This window comes from Nelumbo lutea, chromosome 2 (assembly GCF_056320005.1).
Source record: "Nelumbo lutea isolate HS-2025 chromosome 2, American lotus-T2T, whole genome shotgun sequence".
Taxonomy (NCBI): Eukaryota; Viridiplantae; Streptophyta; class Magnoliopsida; order Proteales; family Nelumbonaceae; genus Nelumbo; species Nelumbo lutea.
Window position 1 is genome coordinate 90,823,381 of NC_142685.1, and position 26,180 is coordinate 90,849,560.

General features: G+C 38.2%; 1 protein-coding gene across 3 annotated transcripts; it reads left to right on the forward strand.

Moving 5' to 3' along the window:
* LOC148871809 (uncharacterized) lies at positions 1-25,917 on the forward strand. Of its 3 annotated transcripts, none has more exons than XM_088968815.1 (8): positions 1-172; positions 1,700-1,968; positions 4,195-4,300; positions 5,788-5,970; positions 9,865-10,350; positions 10,434-10,520; positions 10,593-10,673; positions 25,634-25,917. In XM_088968815.1, the coding sequence occupies exons 2-7, from the start codon at positions 1,921-1,923 to the stop codon at positions 10,655-10,657; spliced, it is 975 nt and encodes a 324-aa protein (XP_088824941.1). In that variant the 5' UTR covers positions 1-172; positions 1,700-1,920; the 3' UTR covers positions 10,658-10,673; positions 25,634-25,917. The 3 variants fall into 3 exon arrangements, with proteins under 3 accessions (XP_088824941.1, XP_088824942.1, XP_088824943.1); XM_088968816.1 differs by having other exon boundaries at positions 1,707-1,968; XM_088968817.1 differs by having other exon boundaries at positions 155-713.
* The last annotated feature ends 263 nt before the right edge of the window (positions 25,918-26,180 follow it).

A 26,180-nucleotide genomic window follows, 5' to 3' on the forward strand; every position in this document is an offset into this window, starting at 1 on the left:
ATGTTGAGTCGTTTGTCCTTTATCAAACACTCGAAAAAGGAAAAGAAGGAGAAAAGCAATCGAAGAATTTGGACAGCGAAAGCAGAGAGCTTCGCCATCTCTCTCTCTCTCTCTCCGAGCTTCAGTGGAGAAACTTTGAAGGGTGTCTGCCTTTGAGAAAGAACAGAAAAGGGTGAGAAGAAGTTACAGACGAAATTAAGGAAAACTGATGCTGGGTTTTCAATTCTTTGTGCTCTTGTGTGATCGCTGGAGTTCTTAGTGTTCGATTCGTTGTTTACAGAGACTTTATTCTCTCCTTTATTGGTGGTGGAATTTTGATCCGCTTAGTTCAACCGTGATTCTTTTTTTTTTTTTTTTTTTCTATGTATCTTTAGAAGTTTGGGATCAACATTTACATTTTGGGTTTGATGATCTTTATTTGGGATATAGTTTTCTTGTTTCTGGGTTCTTGTTTATTGCTTTTGTTTTTTGGTCTTATTGGTGTTGCTGGCTAGGGTTCCTATACTGTTTCGAGTGTTCTTTTGAACTTGATTCCAGTCTGCCCATTTTTTTCTTCTTTACATATATTTATTTATTTTATTGCTGAAGATGCTATTTTTTTTACATACTGATCAGTGTATTTTTGCTGTTACTTACGCGTTTACGCTTAACTGAATGACGCCCAGAAAGGATCTTCGAGTTTTCCTCTTAATTTGAGTTCATCATGTTTCAAGGTTTTGCTAAGAAAGGGTCTTTATGGGTTGCATATGTTTCTAATATTTATGTTATTCTTTCTGTTTTGGCTCTGTTTGTTCCTGATCTTGCAAGATTTAGTTACTAAGTACTAACATTTCCATCCATTTTATTTTGAGACAAACACAGATTTAAAGGAAAACCTTGAACTTGAAGATTTTTTTATTTTTTTTCTTTTTAATAGTACAGTAAAATTTTATGAAAGAAAAAGAGAAACGGGAATGTACAAGACAAGATTTATTAGTTTATTTTCGTTGTAAATTTAACAATAAATGAAAGGAACTCTTTATGTTTCTATTTCTTGGTTTGTAGCAGTTTTTGTCATGTAAGAAATTATCTTTGTTTCTTTATAGTAAATCTATATTTTTTTTGGCTATAGTCAAACTTATATTAACATAACATATTGTAATTCTAGAATATGTCAACTGAATGGATATAGCTACCCTTGCCAGTAATTAATCATTTTGTGGAAATGTTGTCTATGCTTTACTATAGGATATTAATTTGTTTGGTTCTCTTTTCATATCCTTTGTTTTTAGATCCAGAACTTTGCCTTAAATAACCATATGATAACTGAATGAACAACAACCAATCTGGTTCCCAGATAAACCCAAAGTCCCAAACTGTTGACTGTGGAACCACGCGTCCACATGGAGTGAAAGGGTCCAGAATTTTGAACTGTATTGCATTTATTGCTTTATTATATTGTCCCCTATGGTAATAATCTTGGGTTATTCCAATTATAAGTTTGCTTTTGTTTTTTCTGTTCAAATTATATGGTTATTTGGCTTAATTGTCAATATTTATGTAATATAACTTCTGTGTTTGGGTAACATCCATTTCTATGTCTGTCATATTTCTGATGCCATTGCTTCTATAGTAATTGGTGTCTTCTCTTCTCATCCTACTCATATTTCTGATGCCATTGTCGTTATGACTTATTTTTCCCTCTATGTTTCTGTATTAGGATACAGGCTTGCATGTGCTCCAGTTTGTCATCAAGCAATTAATTTTGCATTCTCATCATAGTGGTAAATGTGGCATCATCTGTGTATGGATCAGCTTTTTAGTGTCTCTGTTTCCTCCTTTGAAGCATGATAAGACATTCACCATAGTCTCTCTTGCAACTACCAATTTACTTGAAGCATTTTCAAGAAAAGTAGTGATTTAATTGAGGAACCTCAAGAAATGTCCAGTGGAGAGCCAAGAAGAGTCTCACATAAAGATATACAATTGGTAAGAAAATCATTAGTCATTAAGCTTGATATTTCTTTTACAGATTCATAGTTCTGATAGCATGTGATAAGTTTTTTCTGTTTATTTTTTTGATATATAACAGAATTTATTAATTATGAACAGAAATATATGTACAAGTTAAGCATCCCTTGGAGAGGTCAATATTACTACCTCTCCCAAATGGCACTAAATTACAACTAAGAGTGCAGTTGATCCCTATTGACCCCTTGCTTTGCTATTGTGTCAGCCAATCCATTTGCAGATTTTACCTGTTGTGCCCTTATCAGCATGCTCCTTTTTAACCATTTATTCTTTAGCACCTCTCTGTGATACCAAACTGCTTTTTCCTCATCCTCTACCCAGCTCACCACCACATTAGTGTCTCCTTCAATGATTAACCTATTCAACTTCATTTCTTTTGCTCTTTGTACTTCATGAAGAACAACATAGAGTTCAGCCCTTGTGGAGTCCCCAAAGCCAATAGAGCCCGAGAACAAGACTAATGCAGCCATCCTTATTCCTAAAAATCCCCTCCAACACCTAAGGGACCTAGATTACCACAACTTCTCTCATTGAAGTTTAGCTTTATGAAACTATCCTCAAGTGGTTTCTATTCCTTTTGAATTCTCCACTTTTTTGATAAAGTTACTGCCACTTCCCCATTTTCTCCTTGTATCATCATATGAGTAGGATGAGAAAATATCCATAGCTTTAACCGAATCCACCCTATCCATGATGCATTGCAATACTGCTTCCCTAGTTCTTGAGATTGCCATTTAATAGAAACATTCTTGATAAATCACTTACACATTTTGACTTTCATCTATTGTGTCTTCATTGCAATTTAGTTTCTAATGTTAACCCTTATAGGAGAGAATTGAGCTAAATGTACAAATCATGAGATTCCATTTTTTTCCTTAAGAAGTTAGTTTTGGTTTTTGATTGATAACTAAAACCTCATTAACTAAAATTATGTTTGACATAGAAAAAAGGAAGGAAAAGAAGGTCTCCACTCTGAGAGAACAATCCTAAGTTAAGGCTTCAAAGAAGGAAGTGCAAGAGAAAGAACCAAAGGGAGGATTCCAAAACTGGCCGTTGGGTTTAGTGGGGTCAAGGAACACCTCATCAAGGATTTGGAGAAGTCTAAGCACACTGGGAAGTTCAGAATCCATATGCTTTAAGTGTAGTCAGCTAGTATATGTATTAGCCACAAGTTGAGAGAATTCTTGTTTACCTGAAAGATTTACTAAGAAAAAGGATCTTATATGCTATATGCTGATCATGATCACCTGAAGCTGGAGGTGTTCACAAATGTATATTGGACTAGCTTTTGTGATAATAGCCATTTCACATCAGGCTATTACACCTTTGTGGGTGGCAATCTTGTGCCATGGAGTAAGAAATAGTAGTGACTAGTTCTAGTGCTGAGGTAGAAAATATGGCTATGATTTATGGATTTTTAGAACTGTTGTGGGTTAGATCCTCCTTGGCAAGTTTGGCATTAATCTTGATGAACCGATGAGGTTATATTGTGACAACCAAGCAGTCATTATCACTGTACACAATTTAATCCAACTTGATGGAACCAACATATTGAAGTTGATTGACATTTTATACAGGAGACGATTACTTCTGGTTCTGGAGATGTGTGCATCAGTTAAAATTAACAATAAATTACCTGCCAAGCTGGGCATTCTTTAGATCTATGCTTAGTTTAAGGGGATGTATTGAGATGCTTAGTTTGTACATGGCACTCATATGCATGCTTATGTGAGGGTATTGGTGTCAATCTGCATTATGTTATAAATAATGCTGACTGCTTAATCATTGACTCTTATTCTCTCAAACACGTTCTCTTTTTCATCTTTTTCCATTCTTTCTCAACCCTAGTCAAGGTAAAATCAATCACACAATACCCAGTATTTCTTTTTGCTGGGGCTGATTTTCCTTCGCTTGGATCACAAATCATGTATACTTCATTTTCTTCTCTTTTAATAAATTTCAATTTTGTATGATGCCTGTAGAAAAATATGCAAATAATCCCTAATTAGAATTGCTTGGTTTTCTTAGAGTTGATTAAATTCTTCCAGTATATTTCCTTGTTTTAGTTGCCACTTACTTTGGGCTTCATAACTAGAAGTATAAATCTATGGTTTCATATGTGTTTGGATCAAGTTCTTTTCTATTGTTGTGACATCTCTAGCTATATATATTCCCTAATTGCAGGTACAAAATCTTATAGAACGATGTCTGCAATTATACATGAACCAGAAAGAAGTTGTTGATACTCTTATGAAGGAGGCAACCATAGAGCCTGGTTTTACCGAACTTGGTAATTGTTATGTATGGTTTATTATTTAGTCATGTCTCATGCGATATGATATATTGTGGTGCACAGACATTTTATCTTTTTTTGGAAAAAGGTAAGGTAATTTATTAAGACAAACAGAAATTACAGAGGAGCTCCAAAACCAGAGCTAGAATACAGAGAACCAAATGTAATACATGGGTATGATGGATATAGTATATGTGTCAGACTCATCAAAGCTACGGCATTTCTTGCTTTTGGTTTCCTATTTTTTCTCTTTTTTGAATTTTGAGTTTGTTGGACTTGGTAAATACCCAATTATTTGGATATTGATCCAACTTAAAGTATGAATTGATATTTACAAAGCACTATAATTTGAGATTGATATTTGGACACATGTAAGACCAATCTCAATTTAACCTTACACACCACACCATACACTGATAGTGAACAATTGTATTTTGAGTTTGTTTCATGCTGCAAGTTCATTTCTTTGCCATTGTTGATGCTCTTGACCCCTTTGAATATTTCCTCAGCCATCAAATTATACTTGGCTAAACAAGGGGAAAGTAGGGAACAGTTGTTTTGGGCCAATTGTAAAAGGAATTTATGGGGAGAGATAGGATTCCCTCTACTCTCTTTGAGTTGCATGTAATATCTATACTTACTTGCTTATAATTAATAAAGTTTCTATTATCTATCAAAAAAAAAAAAAAACAAAAACAAAAATTATCAATTTTTCTTCTGATGTTTTTTGACCACTAGTCGCCCTTAAGCCTGGCCCGGGCCTGGACCCAGTACTTTAGGTCCAAACTGCACATATTTACATATATTATATCTCTACACATGTATACATGTTATTTTATCATATACTTTATATTATGTATACACATTATAATATTTTTTATCAGAAACAGATATAAACATTATAATGTAACACCTATAATAGATATTATATATTATAAAATATATAACAAAATTTGTACATATATTATATTTCACATATAATATGAAATTTTATGTATATTTAATATTTTATTTTTGAAGTCATAGGCCTGAGGTCCAGGCCCAGGCTATAACCCTTATCATAGGTGCTAACTGCTAAGCCCAGCCTGGTCCATGGTCACACCTAATTGGATCTCTGTTGGGATAGATGCCATGATTGTATTTCTATTCCAATACAATGATGCTTTTACACAAATCTTAGGTATGGAAATAATGTTCTTTCTCTTTGCTGGAGTTCCAATCCTACATTTTTAGCATTAGAAGGTTAACTCAGCCACACCTACAAAGTAAGACATCGTGATCTTTTCTTTCTTTTTTTTTTTTTTTTGCTCAAACATCAAGAAAGGGCATGATGGATGATGGGGATATAGTAAGGTTATTCTATAATAGTAAGCTTGATTTTCCCACCTAGCTACTTGTTTAACAGAAACTTCTTTTATTTTACATCAGAAAGTGATTATGTTATTTATTTGATCTCTCCATGATTCTTGCTTTTTTCTCCTCAGTTTGGCAAAAACTTGAAGAAGAGAACAGAGAATTTTTCAAGGCATACCATTTGAGGTTGATGGTGAAGAACCAGATTCTAATTTTCAACAAGTTACTTGAGAAACAGGTTGAGTTAATGCGCCAAATATGCCCACCTGGAGTTGCTTCTCTACCTGTTTCTAACGGGTCTCGTACATCATCATGTATGACAGCTTTCTGCATCATTGTGTTTTATATGTGCTTGATCTAATTTGAACGTGTTCTATTTTCATGCTTACAATTCTTTGCTCATTGTTTTTGTGGCATTATTGTATAATTCTTGGCCTGTAGCATAATTAATATGGATACCATTTCTGTCATCATATCACATCCGTAGCTTTGACTGAAGCATTTGAACCATGTGCAAATACTCAGTCATAAAATGCCTATTTCTTCCCTTGGTTGATTAGGAGATTAAGATACAGTTTGATGGCAGCTCTCTGTGGAAATGTGGAGCCAGCTGGGATTAGCAGAATTTTTCTGGGTGTATAGTGAACCTGTTGGCAATGTGGACCCGACTGAGGCAGGGTTGTTTCTTTCGTAACTAGGGCCTGAATTTGCTGAGGATCTTTCATCTCATCCTCTGATAGTTTTGTTGAGGGGGACTTGGCCAATAATCAGGTGGAAGTGAATTGGTCAAGGTCCTTGGATACTTGCTTACTACATTCAATTGCTTAGCTAGATCATTTGTAGGAAGCTTTATGTATGTAAATAGGTCTATGTCCACCTAAATTTTCTAGGTGGTGGGTGGGGGTCATCATCATATTCTTTTTTACGTCATTGTATGTCTTCTGATATTTGGCATATTAATACAATGAAAATCAGCTGCCTTTACAGAAGAGGAAAGGATAACAGTAACAGACCAAGTTCTATGTTATCATCAGCATTGCGTGGACATGGATATGGTAGTTGCAATATAATGCATGCCCAGAAGTCTGACTCAGCAAGATGGGAAAAAAGGCATGCAGTTGGGGATGGGGAGATGTCCAAAATCAGTTTTTACTAACCCATTTAACTTGGATTGTCATGTCTTTTGACAGCCATTTAAATCATCTGAGTTCATTTCTTAGATGCCATGACACTCCTTCCCCCTTCAGCCATTTCACAATAGTTCTTGAATCACTCTCACTGATCAGTCTATCAATACCCAAACCTTGGCCCTCTCAACCCTATTTACTATAGCCAATAACTCTGATCTAACCACGTCACCTTGTTCAGTTGATCCAAGTATAAGGCTACGATGTTTCCTTCTTCATTCCTAATGACACCTCCTATGCCTGAGGGGCCTGGATTGTCTAGATAACTTCTATCACAATTGAATTTCTTCTAGCCACAATTTGGGGGTGACCACTCCTCAACTATTTTCTGTCTTCTGGACAATGAGGCAATAATTACACCCCAAGACCTGAAGAAGTCCTCAACTTTAAAATCCGAGAAAAGTTTCAGACTTTTAGCCCATTGTGCCACCACTGTTAGAGCTATGACTTCTACCAAAGCTTCCTTCTTTCTTTATCTTGAAAAATTCTTGAGTTCCTTTCCTCCCACACTGTTCAAAGCACCACTGCTCTGGTACATCTCAAAATCTTGTGCCTCCTTTTAGTACAACTAAAAACAGTAGGGCTAAACAATCCTTCCAAACTGCTAGGAGAAGACCATTTGCATCCAAAAAGAGAAGAAAATCAATTCCAAATACAACTAACAAAAGGATAGGAGATGAAGAGATGAAAAGCAGTCTCACCATTTAACTTACAAGGGAAGCACCGGCCAAGGGGCAAATAGGGGGACAAACATCAGTTTGGACTTTTTCTTTGAAGCAAGTCAAAGGTATTAATACAACCATAAAGCACTGATTTTTGGGGGGATATGAAAACACCAAACTTCCTTAACCATGAAAGAAGAAGAGGAGATGGCTACCAGGGAATTAAAGAAAGACTTGCAAGAGATCAAACCATCAAGATTAAGATCCCAAACCCTAGAATTCAAGCCACCTTCTCCCAGGACCACTGAATTCAGAAAACCTAATAGCTCAAACACACTAGGAATTTCAGATTTTTCTATTGAAACCTAAGTTCCAGTTCAGCCTTGAAGGAAGAGAGTGCTGGCCAAAACAATCCAACACAGTTACCCTTAAGACAGGAAAGAGCAAAAGGTGAAGGAAATCTCTCCCCCAAAGGGATATCCTCAATCCCTAAAACTTAACTCTTTGACCCAAAGCCAAAACATACTTGACATGATTGAGGAAAGCAGGAAGAATCTCATGAATGGCCTTTCAAGGAGCAACCAGAGTAGCTCTACGAAGACCACCAACATCCCATCCATTGATTGACATGACATGAATACTTGCAACAACTTTGTGCCATAACCTCTCATTTTCTTTGGGGAACTGCCAAATCCATTTATTAAGCAAAGGCAAAATTTTCAACCTGACATTACCATTTCCCAAGCCCCATTTTGTCTTTAATTTCACCACTTTCTCCCGTCTTACTAGACGATCTTTCTTTCTTTCTCCTGGTTCCCAAAGAAAATCTCCTCTGTGATTTTTTCAATTTTTCTCACTACCTCTTGGAGCATCCTAAACATTGGGAGGGTGGTGAGGGTGGACTTAGTAAGAGTTAACCTCACCCCCGACGAAATATTGCTCCTCTTCCACCCATCTAATCTCTTCTCCACCCTCTCCACCACTGGGTTCCAAAAACTAGAAGATCAAGTGTTGTCACCTAAGGGTAACCCTTAGTATTTCATAGGCCACTCTCCCTTCTCACAACCTAAAGAATCTTTTATAACCCTCAATTCATATTCTTCTATGTTGATTATCTTCCTAAACAAGGGACTTCTCGGGAACTATTATATTGGGCTGCATGTAATCTTTAGTTTTTGAGAACCTGTAATCACTATTATAGAAGAGGTCACACCTCTTCAAGGGATGCTTGTAAAAGTTTATCTTCCTGATTAATGAAATTATCAATTCAATTATCAGGAAAAAAAGAAAAAGTTTGTCAATGAACAAAATTTTACAAAAAAGCATGTAAGAAAGGGGAAGGTGAAGATGTATATTTTTTATGCTCGAAAAAAGTGAGTAACTATAACAAAGAAACTGAATCTACATTTTGAATATCATGCATACAGTTAAGGTTGATTGTTGTACCATCTAGTCTAAGGAAACTTTGAAGTACCATTTCAGAAGAATTTTCAAAGCATATATTTACCTAGATCAATATGTGATTAAGAAGGCCCATGGCCTAGATTGTTGATAGACCTGTTCATGGGCCGGGTCGGGCTTTGCCTCTTTATCAACAGAAAATGTGTAGGCCCAAGCCTGGCCCAACCATCGGGCCTAGATCTTGAGCCCAAGCCCAACCCTTATATAAAGCTTGAAGCTCGACATGTACACAAATGTCTTATTTTTAGTGTACTTTTATAAACTAATATTATATTAATTTAGTAATAATTTAATTAATTAATAAACTAATTTGTATTTTCTAATAGTAAATTAATATTTATTAATAATTTAAGAAATAAATATATATTATATATAACATAATGCTTTTTTATTATATGTAATAGTATTGGGCCCGGCTCGGACCCAAGCCAGGCTTTTTTGAGAAAGCTCAAGCCTGGCCTAAAAAATGACCAGGCCTAGTATTTAAAGCCCAAGCCCAAGCCCGTGGGCCTGAAGTTTTGTCCAAGCCCCAAAAATAACAGGTCGGGCCATTGGGCTACCTGGCCCATGAACAGGTCTAGTTGATCGCCATTGCACTTGGAAGGGGTGCATGCCTAACATTTGCCCAACTGTGAGTGCACACATCAACAAAAAGAAAAAAAGGAAACTTTTTGTTTGAAGCATCTTTGCATGTTATGTTAATACATAGTACATGAGTTTTGCTTTCATGGGGGTCACTTGATAGATTTTGCAACTTTTACACCATGTATTTGATATTAATTTTGTGGCCTTTAGTATTTTTTTGCGGATCCACTAGATTGTATTGATTTCTGTTGACAAGTGTTATTTTGGAGTTAAACTCCCATTGAACCAGCAATCTGATGTTTCTTTGTTACAGTAAACCAGGCTTCTGCATGCTATGTCCCAGAGCATACAATAGCACCTGCAAGGCTGGAGAACAGGCATCATGGAATTGGTCCTAATGCTCCTAATGCATTCATAAGTGATGCATCTTCAGTGTGCAGGAATATGCATGTAACTGATGATGTTCCTGCTCATACCAGGAGGATAGATGTCTCAGCTAGCATACTTTCAACTCAAAACTCACAAATGGGAATGGTACCAGGAATGAATGGAATGGTGATCAAATCAGAACCTGGGTATTCAAACAATTCAACTTTTAGTTTTGGTACTGAAACCAATGTCTTGGAAACACGCTCAGCACTTGGCGATGCATCTATTACAACTTTCAGTAGCACGGAGTCCAACTCACACCCCCTGAATGAGCTCCTGGAAAATGATGTTTCTTCATTTGGACTTTTAGGCCAGATTCCTCGAAATTTCAGTCTTTCAGATTTGACTGCTGACTTTTCGCAGAGTGCTGGTGAGTAGGATTAGTCATTCTGATCAATCAGTTAATTGTTCTATAATGGCCAATGCTGATCATTCTGTTCTCATAACTTAAAGATATACTGGAGAATTACTCTAGGTCCCCATTCCTAGGAACAGATGCAGAGGACTTCCTGAATTCCCCTGGAAATGGTGACTGTCAAGGTGAGAAATTTATAGTTTTATTTTGCTAAATCTCTTATTTGGTTCCTGATATTTACATGTTGGCTCAATCAGGAGGGAATAAGAGACTGGATACCATATCAGAGGACTTAAGTTATGAGGAATTTGGTAGTGAATGATCAGACTTTTCAACTTGTAAGTTCCTGTATCTTAGAACTATTTTAAAACATGTTGCTTCTGATTTTCTGCTATTAGGGAACCCTTCAATAATAAGATATGAAAATTCTTGCTGGCAAGATTAATCAATGACAACCCATGAAGTTAGAGCATTGAGCAAAGGGGCAAGACAAGAGGAAGATAGTGGTTGAAGAGGGTGTGACGTTTGGGATGTCAGTGGAGATTCTGGGTGGTTGGTTAAAGTACTTTTATTCAAGTAGGTGTTGATTATCTTTTGTCTGTAACAGACTGATAAAACCCAGCCCACTCTATCTGCTGTGTGTGCTCCAGACCCGAGCCTATACAAACCCAGGAATATCCTTGGTCCCCCACCACCACACTCAACCTCACCAACTAAGCCTATCATTCTCTGTGTACCTTAGAAAGCTGTGTCAGGCTACTGGGAATAACTAACTGCACATGGCTTCAGATGTAAAGCCTATGAGTATCAGCAGAGCAATTGAATTGGAATGAAAAATTTCCCACTATTTTCCTATATTCTTCTACTTCTTAGGAGGTTGAGTCGCCCTCGAAGCCGATTCCTGTGTTGAGCAGTATCTCAACACAGACCTGTATTGTGCCTGTTGTCCCTTGATGATAAATTCCTTACCTTTGCCATTGGATATATTGTTTTGGAGGGAGGGGGATATAACCTTGTGTGTGGGTGTAGTAAAAGAAAGAAAAAGATGAAACATGATGAACCAATAAAAGAAACTGTGCCATAAGTATTAGAATACATGGAATTAACCACCAACAATGTATCCCGATTGTCAAGAAGGAAAATTTGATTCAAATAAGGTGGTGGACAAGGCAGTTCAGGTTATTAAGAGTTTGGGCATTTTCTTTCTGGGTGGAGATTGCCAGAAGTGTGTCTATGGACTTAGAAAGGAGATTGGGGTGATGCCTCAGACTTTGCTGGAGCTTCTGTCATCCTGGCAGAAAAGGGGAATGAGTAAAGAAGGGAAACTAGTCTGGGATGCTGTGCAAGTGGTGGTCATATGAACCATTTGGGCTGAAAGGAATAGATGGATTTTTCGAAATGTAAGCAGATCTAGGGAGGAGCTCATCAACATCTCAGTAGGAAATCTGAGGTCTTAGGTTGTGGCTGCCAAGGATTTGGACCATCAATCCATCCCTTCAATCTGTTGATTTCTGGTTGTAATGTTCTGTTGGTGTGTATGTGTGTGGGCTGGGGTCCTTGGTGTTTGTCAAGGCCTTGATCCCTTTGTTATATCATTATTTTTTGTTTCCAGCAATAGATTTTACTTTATCTTTCACAAAAAAAAAAAAGAAAAGAAAAGAAAAGAAAAGAAAGGAAAAGAAAAGGTGCCAACCAGCTGGTTGGTAAGGTCTCCTGCTGGTCATAGCGGAGACTAGGGGTCGAATCCTGCCTGTCCCTGGGTTGTGGGGTTGGGGGTTGGGTTTCAAAACTTGATCCCAACAGTGAGTCTCACATACCAGCAGCATCATGATGATCTTGATGAGAAATTTGATCCCAATTAGTTTTAGCCTGGTGTTTTGAATCTGTGAATGTTGGTTTTCTTTTGGGTCTGTTAGCTGGTTGGGCTACTATAGGGGGCTTCTGGTAGTTTCTCCACACCATATATTCAGGTTTCATGTCTTTTGGAGTTATTATAGGTGCATTTTTTTTACTGGGCTGTAGTTTCAGATTTTGGTTTGTAGGATGTTTGCCTGTTAATTGACATACTGTCTGATGTTAGCATGGGTTGGATCTTGATTTTTAGTACTGTATTTTGTTTTATAAGTTATTCCTTTCTGGGGCCACAGTGTCTGTATATAACTTGTATTTTTTTTATGAGCAAGACAATTTTCAATTATTAATATCCAAGACAAATTCAAGTGTTTTAGCTACTCAGTAGCCTAGAATTCATCAGAATACAGCTTGCCGACAGTACTTTGGTTTGCCAGTCCCCCCGTTTTGCTACTACAGATTACAACATTGCCCAAAATAAAGTGGATCTATCAGCTACCTATTTTGCTAGGACATCTGCCAACCCATTTGCTGTCCTTTTTTCCAGCCAAAGTTAGAGTAAAAACTCTTTACAAGAAGATCAATTTCCTTAAAAGCAAATCTATATTTCCAAGGGGTTGAGTTGATTTGCTTAGCCCAAGAAATAACCAACGAGGAGTCTCTCTCTACTTCCAGTTCTGTAACTCCTAGCTGCACTGCTAGTTTCAGTCCTTGTAAGAGAGTCATTATTCTCAGCTTTAACCAAGTCTCCGAATCCACTTGGTCCCGAGAACAAGGCCACTACTTCTCCTTGATGGTTTCTAAAGACTCCCCGTATACTTGGTCCTCCCTGGATTGCAAAAAGAGCTGCCATCAAAATTTCGCCTCAGTTTATTTGGCTCCGGAGGTTTCCATTCCATTCTCACTTCTTTATGTCTATCTATTTGTACCACTTCAGCCCATTTCCATAATAAGTAATTTGTAGAGACATCATTGACAAGTTCCATTGTTCTTGCCCATGTGCGGATCTGAATTATATGGTTTCAATCGCTTCTTCCCATTTTTTCCAAACCACGTTTGCTCTTGTTGTCCTCCACAAACATCTTCCCTTTTTTTTTTGGAAAAGGGTAAAGTGATTTTATTCAATGAGAAAGCCAATTACAACAAGACTCAGGCCAACTAGGCCTTCCTGGGCCCAAAACATATTACAAGAACATCCATGATTTAGTACAAAGAATGAGAGAAACATTCTGACTTTTAAACTCCTCATTCACCGACACCCAGGAGCAAATCTTCCCCACCACTTTGTGCACAATCTCATCTGGACTTTTTGATTGATTATAGAAAATTCTATTGTTTCTTTCCATCCAAATGGACCAAAGAACAGCCTGCGGAATAGTATTCCTAACAAGCCTGCCTTTCTTGCTAAGACCCTCCAATCTCCAACTCATAAACAGATCCTTCACAGACTTAGGCATAGCCCAACACACCTCTAGTTTCTTGAAGAAAGGTCCCCAGATTGAAGAGGAAATCGGACAGTGAATGCACAAATGATCTGTAGATTCAGCCCCAATGCCGCATAAAACACAGGAGGGATCAGGAATCTGAACACCCCTTCTCTCCAAGTTGACCCTGGTTAAACATTTATTCAAAAGCATTCTCGAAACCAGGAAGTTAACCTTGGAGGGACAGGTGGGGTTCCAAATCTGCCTATCCGGGAAGTTCTCCTGACCTGTGCCCCTTTTTTTTGTTGCCTTAAGAAGTTGGATTTGAACAAACTAACCTCATCCTGTGGGGGAACCCATCTGCAACCAAAGAGAACAGAAATATTCTTAAATGCAAGTCAGAAAAGAGTAGGATATTAGTGAGAAAGGGTCTCACCACTAGCCTTACAAAGGATATGAGGGGATATGAGAGAGAGAATTATTTGGCCTCCTTTTCTGTGGCACGCAACAGGTTTTAATTTTTCCAAAGAACATTTCCCAACAAAGAGCCTGCACTTTAGGAGGGACTGGTTTGCACTAGCTCTCTCACCGGGAAATTCACCCCCATAGGTTTTGAGCGAATAAAAAGGTTAAAGAAGGATGCACAAGAGAAGAGGCCATTACGTGAGGGGTACCAAACTCTACCATCCAAAAGATTTTGATCCAAAAAAGAAAAAAAAAACTTTTCCAAATTTGAGAGTTGGAAGAACAAGGGATTAAGTGGTAAATCCCCAAGCCAAAGCTCTTCCCAGAGTAAGACTTTATTTCCAAATCCCACATCAAAGCAAATGAAGTTAAGAAAGGTAGGCAATACCTCAAAAGTTGCTTTCCAAGGGGAGTTTGAAGCAATATGAGGCATTATTTTGCATCACAGCCATTGTCCTCTACACCGTGAATGTTTCCTTGTACTGCTTTTTCTTTAAGAATTTTATTTTACTAACAAGGCCTTGATGATGATGATGACCAACAGTTGGGAGTGATGGTAGAGCACAATGGCTAGACAGGATTCATGTAACCAAACCTCAAATGTTGGGATTAAGGCTGAGTTCAGTTTATATACATTATCTGAAACTTGAGGGTCAGTAAATTGTTGGATTTATTCTTCTTGCGAGGAGGGGGGGGGGCGATTTGCAAAGGAAGCTTGAGCTTGTACAAAACAAACCGTATCTTCAAAAAATAAATAAACATAAGCACAGAAATTTAAGCAAGCACCTTTTAGCCCATATCATTGATAAAAAATTTAAAAAAACTTTTAATCCGTATCTTTTTTTTTTTTTTTAGCAAAGGTAAAGTATAATTGTATTAATGTAAAAGGTCCTTTGTACAATGAGCTTGTACAAAACAAACCAAAAGCAATGTTTTGAAAATCGTAAACGCATTGTAAATCGTAGAGAAAATTGAATCGTGAAACATATTGTAAATCATAAGATTATTTCTATTTCTACAAACTTGTCAAAAAATTAAATATAGATATATTAAAAGGCTAAATATATATAGGAAAGTGATTTTACCCTATTCTTAATCTCTATCTACCATATATGTACTTAAAACAATAGAATTTACCACTTATACAATAGAAGTCTAAGATGATATAATCAGTTTGACTTGAAAATCAAATAAATCTACATACAGTGGCCCTTTAACTTACATATGATAGAAAATAAACTCAATTTCTAGTCTTGAATAATGTTAAATAAGTCGGCAAAACTAAACATAACCCCCACCAAAAAAAAAAAACAAAGTAGACAACTAATTCTTAGTTGAATTTATTTGAATCTTAAAAATCATGTAAATCGTAAGATTTATGAATCAAATCATAGGATTCATATAAAAATGTAAGATTTTTGCAGAAAAGGATTCAAACATAAGAGTCGAATTGAAACCTTTGGGATTCATGATTCAAATCGTAAATCATATTGTAAATTGTAAGATTTTGACAACATTGGTACTCTCATTTATCAAAAAAATAAAAAAAGATTTTGACAACATTGGCCAGAAGGACCTCAAAAAAGTACAATCAGAAGTATCCTCTTTCTCAGTAAGTATAGACAACAAATTTCTAATAAAACCTAAAGCCATCCATATTTATGACCTCAGCTTCAGTGGAGGATTTGAGATCAAAAACCCTGCTATTCTTTTCTGTCCATACCACCCACATAATTGCCAATAGAATGGAGGACCATCAAATCTTTACATATCTCAAACACTAGGAAACTGTTGAAGATTAATTAGTTTTATTATGTTTTTCTGAGTAGATGTTTATGTTAGTTGTTAGATAGGAGGTGGGGACCACAGTAGTTATGTGAGTCCAAATTTTATTATGTTTTTTTGAGTGTTATATATGATGTTTTATGTTTTGCTGCCCTATAAGGGCATAGTTGTCTTTGTACTGTTCTATTATTTTAGTATAAATCATAAGTGAAGGGGGCAGCCAGAATTATTGCTCTCTTTTCTTTCAACTTCTCTTCTTCTCTTCTTCTCCTTCTCTCTTCCTTCTCTCCAAGAAACTACTTTCTGTCATATTTTTTTTTTAATTCAACAGATTTCTACTTGGTATCAAAGCATCGGCTAGGGTTTCTTGAAGCATTCTCATGCAGCCCTAGATCAGCCGATTGCATGAAGAAGTAAAGGGATGATCGATCTGCTATAGATTGCCCAGTTCTTGGAGTTTTTGGTGGGATCTAGACATCAGGAAGGTGATCTACTGTTCGGCATCAAAATTAGGAAGAACTAGAGTACGAGGAAAAGTCCCAGAAAAGTTGGACTCTTTGTTTTTTATCTGATCTTGGGCGCTCGGGTATTGTTAGTTTTCTTTTGATTTTCTAAAGAGGGAGGTTTGGTTTTTGAAATTTTCTAGGCCTCCCGGAGTGATCGATTCCCTTTTCTCTCTGTTGGGAGACGTGGGGAGGAGAGAGATTTCCCTCCAGCTAGGGTTTTCTTCTTCCGGAAGGGTTGGTTTCTATGTGTGGTATTAAATAATTTTGTGAAGGTCTTCAATCTATTTTTTCTTACTATTGAACTGTTTGAAGTAAAATGGAGAGTTGGAATACCGAGATGAAATCTACCGGTACTATGGGACTAGGTGTTGGAGGTAGTAGTGATATTTTTTGGTCTGGGATCATTACTACATTAAAACTTGATGGCACAAATTATTTGGAGTGGGCACAATCAGCTAAGATGGCTATTGGTGCTCGTGGGAAATTAGGGTATCTCACTGGGGAGGAGAAGAAACCTGATACAGACTCTTCCTGATGGGTGCAAGAGAATTACATGGTAATGTCTTGGCTGTGTAATTCTATGTTACCTCATATTGCAAAAAATTTCCTATGGGCTAATACTGCTAAGGAAATTTGGGATGGAGTGACTGAAACCTACTCTCAGAAGCAAAATGAAGCCAGAGCCTATCAGTTAAGAAATCAGGTTATAAGTATAAACAGGGAGAAAAACCTCTTGCTATGTATTTCTCCATGCTGAAAACCCTATGGCAGGAAATAGATCACTTAGAAACTGTGGTATGGGAAAGTGTAAATGATGCAACAACTTATCACAAACTGGTAGAGAGGAATAGGGTTTTTGAGTTCTTGGCAGGGCTGAACCCTGAATTTGACATTGCTAGGCAACATATTCTTTCTAGGGAGGGTGTGACACTCTCTCATGCCTATGCTTTTGTCTCTGGAGAGGAGAGTAGGAGGAATGTAATGCTGAGACAGCCTGGGATTGACCAGTCGACTATGGTTGGTACAACAAAACCTAAGCCGAATGGAGACAGGGGGAGTAGTGAGACTAGAAGGGAAGATAAGAAGGACTTGGTGTGTGATTATTGCAAGAAGCCTAAGCATACCAGGGACACTTGTTGAAAGCTTCATCCAAATCTTATGCCTACTCGGATAAGAAACAAGAAGGGAAATGCAAATGTAGCCACTACAGGAGACTCTTCAGCCCCTTTCTCCCAAACTAATTGGGAATCCATTGCAGTAGTAGCAGTGAGAACAGAATTGGAGAGGTTTGGACAACTTATGAGTAAGAAAGATTCACCCAGCCCAAGTGAGTTGAGAGGTGGTCTCTAGGTGTAAAAAACTAGAGATCTTGGGATTGGTAATTTCAAGAAAAGGAATATGGCTCTACTGGGGAAGTGGTTGTGGAGGTTCTCATTGGAAAGGGATAAATTGTGGGCTAAGATTGTGGCTAGCATTCATGGGCTGGAAGACAATGGCTGGGATCTTGGAATCTTGGCAAAGGCTTCAGCTGCTTCTCCTTGGAAATCAATCCACAATCTGATTCCAGTTTTCTCCCCTTGGATCAGGTATGGTCTAAATTTTGGTAACCGAATAAATTTCTGGGAACAACTTTGGGTCGGGGATTATCCTCTGAAAGATCAGTTTCCTTCACTGTATGCTCTTGCAGACTTGAAATGAACTCATATCTTCTTTCTTGGTCCCTTCAGCCTCCACTTCTGGCTTTGGATGGAACCTTGGCCTGCGTAGGGCAATTAGGGATACAGACTTGGATAGCTTGGTAGCTCTGCTAGCCTCCCTTGAGGGTGCCTTCCTAAACCCTACTAAGGAAGACACCGGATTTTGGACCCTTTCTAGCTCTGGTATCTTTTCTTGTGCTTCATTCTTTGAAACCTTAACTCAGCCTCCTATTCCCTTGGGGTTGTCCTTTCCAGTTAAGGAAATTTGGAGCAGGCCTGTTCCTCCTCGGGTTGGTTTTTTTTGTTGTGAAATTTTCCTAGAAAGAATCAACACTTTAGACTTACTTCAGAGAAAGAGACCCAACTATTGTCTACTTCCTAATAGATGTGCTCTTTGTAAAGCTGATGGGGAATCTGGCTACCACCTCATGGTCTCTTGTAAGGTTGCTAAAACTGTTTGGGAGTGGGTTTTCTCCCGTTTTGGGTGTTCTTGGTATTTTCCGGAGACTGTCCAAGGTTGGTTTTCTCCTCCTTTTTTCAGTTGGTCTAAGAAGCGAGGGAAGACTATGTGGAGGTGTATTAGGGCAGCGGTATGCTGGTCTTTGTGGGAAGAAAGAAACTCACGCATTTTTTTTGACAAGGAAAGGGCATTGAAAGATTTGTTAGATCGAATCCTTTTAAGAGCTGTCCACTGGCTAAAATCTTTGGAGTTGTTTTCAGATTTTCCTATGGATGACTTACTAAGAAACTGGAAAGAGATTGCTTCCACTGCTAGATGCAAGAGGACTCTTTGTCCGTTCTGGTCCCCTCCCCCCTCGGGCTTTATAAAGCTGAATTTTGATGGCAACATTGTAAGGAATCCAGGGCCCTCTAGGATTAGAGGAGTCTTTAGGAATGAGGAAGGGATTGTTACTGCTTTATTCTCTGGCCCTATTGGAGAAGGTGACTCTCTTAGGGGCTGAGATCCTTGCAACGCTTGAAAGTATTCGAAGAGCAAAGGAATTAAATATTAGCCGCTTGATTCTGGAAGGTGATTCGAAGGTGGTGGTTAGTTGGTTGAAGACAGAGGACAGTGATTTGTGGAACTTTAACAATGAAAAAAAAACAGTTCTTATGGCTGGGTAGGGACATTGAGATTCAGTACAACTGGGTGAAAAGGAGTGCCAATTCATTTGCGGATGGGTTGGCCAAGCAAGAAGTGAATAGGGGGGCTGTTTTTTGGGCTAGTTTTTAATAATTTTCTTTGTATTCCCTATGTTTTCTGTTTTTGGGGAGCTAAGTTATTTTATCTCCCCCTTTGTATACTTATTCCCTCTCTTCTCTTATTTTAATGAAGATGGTGTTATTGATAAAAAAAAAAAAAGATTCACCCATCCCTGACCTTCCAGATGGACAATAGAATGCAGGAGCCAACTACACCACTTCCTTTGCACATACAGGTAGTCCATATACAACTGCGAATCTTGCATCCACTTCAAGTAAAGAGGGACCTCCCTGGATTATAGACTCAGGAGCATCCAAGCATATGACTAATGCCCCTACCATTTTCAGTTCCTATCAGTTGTGCTCTGGTAGAGACAAAGCCTCTACAACAGATGATTCACATATGCCTATTGCTGGGAAGGGGACAGTTAGAGTGACCAATGATATAACTCTGTCCTCTGTTTTACATGTCCCTAGACTTCATACCAGCCTACTGTCTGTTAGTTCTTTGACAAAAAATTTGAATTGTTTTGTGACCTTTCTTCCTAGTAATTGTGTTTTGCAGGATTTGGAGTCAAAGAAGATGATTGGGAGTGGTCGTGAGGTGAATGGAGTCTACTTTCTGGATGAGATTCTGAGACATCAAGGCCATCATGTTAGCAGTAGTAGTAGTAGTTGGTCAGAGTCAGTAAAACCAGATTATGCTTTGGCACAATCGCTTGGGACATCTTTCTTTAAATTCTTTGAAATATCGTTTCCCAAAGTTGTTTGAGTCTGTTCAATTATCTACTTTGGAGTGTGAGAGTTGTCAGCAGATCTCGACAGTATTTTGAGCTTTATTGCACTTCTTGATAACGTTGTCTTAGACCCCACTAGGGCGGATTCTAGAATTTGGACACCTACCCCCCAATGGCATCTTCTCTTGTGCTTCGTTCTTCAAAGTCTTAAGTCAGTCCACCAGTCCTACCTTCCCCCCTTTCCCTGTTGGTGAGGTTTGGTTTAGAGCAATACCTCCTAGGGTTGGTAGTTTTTGTTGGGAAGCCTATCTGGAAAGAATCAACACTGGTAATCTACTCCAAAAGAAGAGACCCAATACTTGCTTGTCACATCAGTGGTGTGTTCTATGTAAAGTGGATGAGGAGATTGGTTTTTACCTACTGGTGTCTTGCCACTTTGCGAGGTCAATTTGGGATTGGGCTTCCTCCTTATTTGGATGTAGTTGGAATCCCCCATCAGACTTGCAGGGCCTTTTCTCCCCTACCTTTTTCAAGTGGCGGATAAAAAGGGGAAGGATAGTGTGGAGAGGACTAAGGGCTGCAGTATGTTGGACATTGTGGGAGGAAAGAAACTCCAGGATATTCTCAGAAACTCAAAGAGGAGCAGCAGATCTGAGGGTTATCATACATATTAGGGCAATACAGTGGCTGAAATATTTGGAACTATTCACAAATTACACTATGGATGGCATGTTGAGGAAGTGGGGTAAAATTGCAAATTGCACATAGACCAAGTCAGTAATGAATGTGGCGTGGACTCCCCCACCTAGTGGATTCTTGAAATTAAACTTTGATGGATGCAGTAGGGGAAATCCAGGGCAATCGAGGATTAGAGGTGTTTTTAGGGACGAAAATGGGGTCATCTCTGCCATGTTCTCAGGCCCAATTGGAGTGGGTGACTCCCTTAGAGCTGAGATCTTTGTAGTTATGGAAGGAGTCCGGAAAGCTAAGGAGTTGAATATCAAGAAACTCATAATTGAAGGGGAATCAGAGGTGGTGATAGGGTGGCTGACTAAAGATCAAAATGGTTTATGGAAGTACAACAATGAGAGGAGGAAATTCATGTGGCTGGTGTGGGAGATGGAAGTTAAGACATGTTGGGTTAAAAGATCGACTAATTCTCTAGCTGACGGTTTAGCTAAACAATGGGCAAAAAGGGATTCACTGTTTTGGGCTAAGCTGTAACTTTAGTGTCTTTTTTTCTTTTCTCTTTTTCTCCTTTTTTTCCTTTTATGAGGCTCTTGGAAGATAAGTGTGTTTGTCTTCCTCCTGTAATTTTTCTATTGATGATTTAATGAAAGTGTTATTGATAAAAAAAAAGTGTGAGAGTAGTTAGTTAGGAAAGCATTGTAGACAGTCTTTTGAACCAAGTAATAAAAGAAGTACTTTTGCTTTTAATATTGTTCACACTGATGTATGGGGGCCATATCAAATCCCTTCCATGGGAGGATTCCGTTACTTTCTCTTGTTTGTGGATGATTATACACAATATTCTTGGCTATATTTGATGAAATCACGTGATGAGGTTCATAACTTAGTACGACAATTCCACCATATGGTTCTCACACAATTTGGAGTGAGAACTAAGGTTTTTAGATCAGATAATGCCAGAGAGTACTTTGAGAAGGATCTAACCACGTATCTCATAGAACATGGTGTAGTTCATTAGAGCAGTTGTGCATATACACCGCAACAGAATGGAGTTGTTGAGAGGAAAAACAGACACATTGTGGAGGTGGCAAGGAGTCTTATGGTGCGCGCTTCAGTCCCTGTGCAGTTCTGGGGAGATGCAGTTCTTACAGCCGTACATGTGATTAACCGTGTTCCTTCACGGACTTTGGGGTTTAAGGTGCCATTTTGCCTCTTTTTTTCAGATGGAGAGATATTTCATATACCTTTGTGGGTTTTTGGCTGTGTTTCTTTTGTTCACATTCTTGGCCCTCACCGCAAGAATTTTGATCCTAAGGCCAAGAAATGTGTTTTTCTTGGGTATTGCTGTTATGACCCAGTGTCGAGGAGCAGATTTGTCACTATGGATGTTACCTTTTTTCAATCCACATTCTTCTTCTCGAGTGGTTCTCCTCGGGGGGAGAGTTTTGGGGAGGAGAACTCACAATCTATTCCTCTTCCTGTTTCTGTGGTGCCTCCATTGGTTTAGCCAGCACTTGCACCATCAGTTCAGCCACCACCTGCACTATCAGTTCAGCCAGCATCGGTTCAGCCAGCACTTGCACCTCTAGTTTCATTACCTGAGCCACTATGGACAGCCTCACAGCAATATCAGTGTCGACAAATGATGGTTGACTCCACACATCCTCGACCCACACCACTCTCTATCAGTCCTTCTAAAACTCCAGATTCGGCAGATAAAGTTGTAGGTATTCCTCTTGAGCCTGTTATGTTTTCTGATGATAATGTTTTTGTCCCTAACACCACTGTTGCAGTTGATCCCACTGACCTTGATCTTCCCATTGCACTTCGTAAGGGGAAGAGAAAGTGTATAGCCCACTGCATTTCACATCATCTTTCCTACAATGCATTATCACCCTCCTACCGTGCTTTTCTTTCTTCCCTGGATTGTGTCTATACACAGGAATGTTACCGAGGCTCTCTCCAAACCTGAGTGGAAAACAGCCATGCAAGATGAGATGGATGCTTTGGTCAAAAACCAAACTTGGGAAATAGTTGATCTTCCCCTAGACAAGGAGACAGTCGGATGTCGATGGGTATTCACAGTGAAGTATAAGGCCGATGGCAAGATAGAGAGGTACAAGGCAAGGTTGGTAGCAAAAGTGTATACTCAGAACTATGGTGTTGATTATCTGGAAACCTTTGCACCAGTAGCTAAGATGAGTTCAGTTCGTATTCTTTTATCTCTAGCAGCCACCTATTCATGGTCCTTGTTCCAGTTTGACGTCAAAAATGCTTTCCTCAATGGTGACTTACAGGAGAAAATCTCTTTATGGATTGAAACAATCACCTAGGGCTTGGTTTGATAGGTTCAGAGGGGCACTCATCCATTTTGGATACACACAGACACAGTTTGATCACACCCTCTTTGTGAAGAGGAAAGATGCTTTGGTGTCAATTCTGATTGTGTATGTGGATGATATAGTGGTGACAGGAAATGATCTAGAGGAGATTGATGATCTCAAAAAATCATTGCAGCAAGAATTTGATATCAAAGGTCTTGGTGAGCTCAAATATTTCTTAGGGATTGAAGTTGCAAGATCCAAGCAGGGATCTTCATTTCACAAAGAAAGTATGTACTTGACCTACTACGAGAGAATAGGAAGCCGGGACCAAACCAGTAGACACTCCTATTGATTCAAATCACAGAATTAATGGTGTGGATGGTGAATTGGTAAAGGATGTGGGGAGATATCAAAGAATGGTGGGCTGACTGTTATATCTGTGTATGACACGACTAGATATTTCTTATGCTGTCAATGTTGTGAGTCAATACATACATGCACCTCGGGTTCAACACTGGGAAGCTATTGAGAGAATACTTGCATATCTGAAAAAACACCCTGACAAAGGTATTCTTTTCTCAAATCATGAGAATCTGAAGCTAGAATCCTATACAAATGCAGACTAGACAAGATGCTTAGATGACAGGAGGTCTACATCAAGAGTGTGCACCTTTGTAGGTGGAAACTTGATCTCCTGGAAGAGTAAGAAGCAAGCGGTTGTGGCAAGGTCAAGTGCAGAGGCTAAGTATAGATCCATGGCCCATGGTGTCTCAGTACTTCTTTAGGTTAGATCTCTTTTGAGTGAGATTGGGGTGAAAGCAGAAGAACCTATGATGTTATACTGTGACAATCAGGCTGCAATCAATATTGTCCACAATCCAATTCAGCATGATAGGACAAAACACATTGAAGTTGATAGACACTTTATAAGAGAAAGGATAACAATCGGAGAAGTTTGTTTGCCTTATGTCTCTTCAGAGTTGCAGCTGGCTGATGTTCTAACTAAAGGGGTGGCAAGGAAGAAGCTTGAACATGATCTACACAAGTTGGGAATGTGTGACATTTACTCCCAACTTGAAGGGGAGTGTTGAAGATTAATTAGTTTTATGATGTTTTTCTGAGTAGATGTTTATGCTAGTTGTTAAATAGGAGGTGGGAGCTACAGTAGTTATGTGAGTCCAAATTTTATTATGTTTTTTTGAATGTTATATATGCTGTTTTATGTTTTGCCGCCCTATAAGGGCATAGTTGTCTTTATACTGTTCTATTATTTTAGTATAAATAATAAGTGAAGGGGGCGGCCAGAATTATTGCTCTCTTTTCTTTCAAATTCTCTTCTTCTCTTCTCTTCTCTTCTTCTCCTCCTCTCTTCAAGAAACTACTTTCTTTCAATTTTTTTTTTTAATTTAGCAGATTTCTACTGAAACCATAGCAGGAAAGCTATTGCTTAAGCTTCTACCACAATAACTGGAAGATTGCAATAAATGTTTATTTCATCTTCAGGATTTCTAATAAATCAGGTTGAAATGACTGATTGAGCCTCATCTATTTGCATTTCCTACATTTACTGGATGTTAGCGTCACTGTCCTGGCTATTTCAGGCCAATGAAATCACTAGGACAAGATATAACACCCCTTAGGGACTGTTTGATATCTGCTGAAATGGCTGAATTGAATGGCTTATTACTATGTCTTTTAGTGAATAAAATATTTGTGGATAGTAATTAAACCAACTTCAGCATCAGCTGTTAAGGAGTTAAGGAGCTCACCTCCTTAACTGTTCATTCAGTTCAGCCACCTCAACTGTTATCAAACTGCCCCTTAATCCCTTGCATTGCGAAAAATTCCTGTTTTTGTTTTGCCTATTGTGGTTTGACATTTTCACAATATAAAGGCCTGCGATCCTATAATTACTCCCTCCATTACAAATTTTGTATCGGACACCTTATTTCCATGTCAAAACCAATAAACATATAAACATACCCGTTTTGCTAGCATTTCATGTATCAGTAATGAATTTGTTTCTCCGATAGACAGAAAATGAGATGAAAGTGTCAAGATTCTCTGTTAAGTTAGGATTGTGCCATTTCCTTCAATACTATCAAAATCCTATGTCAAAAATCAAATCTTGTTCTCAATGATCAAAAAAATAAAAATCAAATCTTGCCACTGATAAGAAAATCCAAGCTAGAGTCCCTTTTCATTTCTTTGTTCGATAATGTGATTCAGAATATGAATCTAGTTCTATTAAATCTTATTCCTACGCTTTGATTTCGACTGTGACAACAGTGGAAACAATTTTGTTTGAAAAAAAATAGTGTTTTATTACGAATGCTGGTAGCCAAATTGGATTACTTGCACCAACTGGCTTGTTTTAACATTCGTCATCTGTGGGCAAAAAGTACATTGCATGGGGTATATTTGGTATTTCAGCATATTGTAGTGAATTTAATCTCTGCATCCTGTTTGCATGTTTCTGTAATATTTCTAGGAAAGTAGGATAGATTCTATGTTCTTCCTTTAGCCATTCCATTTCTGATACCTAACGATTTTCCATGCTTTGATTTTACTTCAACAAAACTAATTCATTCTTATGTTTTGCTTTTTGTACTGCAGAGCAACTACATAACTTTAGAGAAGTTATTGATTGTACATAACAACTGCAAATCAAGAAGGATTCAAAATTTATTGCCTATGTAAACTTATAGTAACTAGAGATGGGGTTTTGATTATATTAGATTGATTGCCTAAAGGAGGCATCTACAAGTAAGTTCACTTTGAACAGAAATGGTTCTTTGTAACCATGGCCGTCAAATAAGTGATTTACTTTATATTGTGGCATATACAATAAACAGAATAGATCAAGTCATAATGGAGTGTGCTTTCATTGAGGATTGAAATCCCTTTTGTTGGTGCAGCCACGTAAAGAAGCTTACTAATCGGCACGATACTTTTTAACTTTTTTCCTTTTATATATTTATGTACCGTATATGCGATTGGGCTTGTTTACTGGGTTGTTCTATAACCTCCCCTAAATCAGTATGGAATTTCATATTTGCTTGTATCCGATATGGTTTCATACTTTCCTCTTCCCACCCTCTATTCATGAAAAAAGAAACGACCCAGAACACCTCATAACGTGTGCAAGATTTGTTCAGTTTTA

Bases quoted from the DNA above. Each gene is read 5' to 3' on its own strand.
- LOC148871809 (XM_088968815.1), top strand. From the start codon at position 1,921: ATGTCCAGTGGAGAGCCAAGAAGAGTCTCACATAAAGATATACAATTG. The intron at 10,351-10,433 runs GTGAGTAGGATT...CATAACTTAAAG, and splicing joins TGACTTTTCGCAGAGTGCTG to ATATACTGGAGAATTACTCT. The intron at 10,521-10,592 runs GTGAGAAATTTA...TGGCTCAATCAG, and splicing joins TGGAAATGGTGACTGTCAAG to GAGGGAATAAGAGACTGGAT.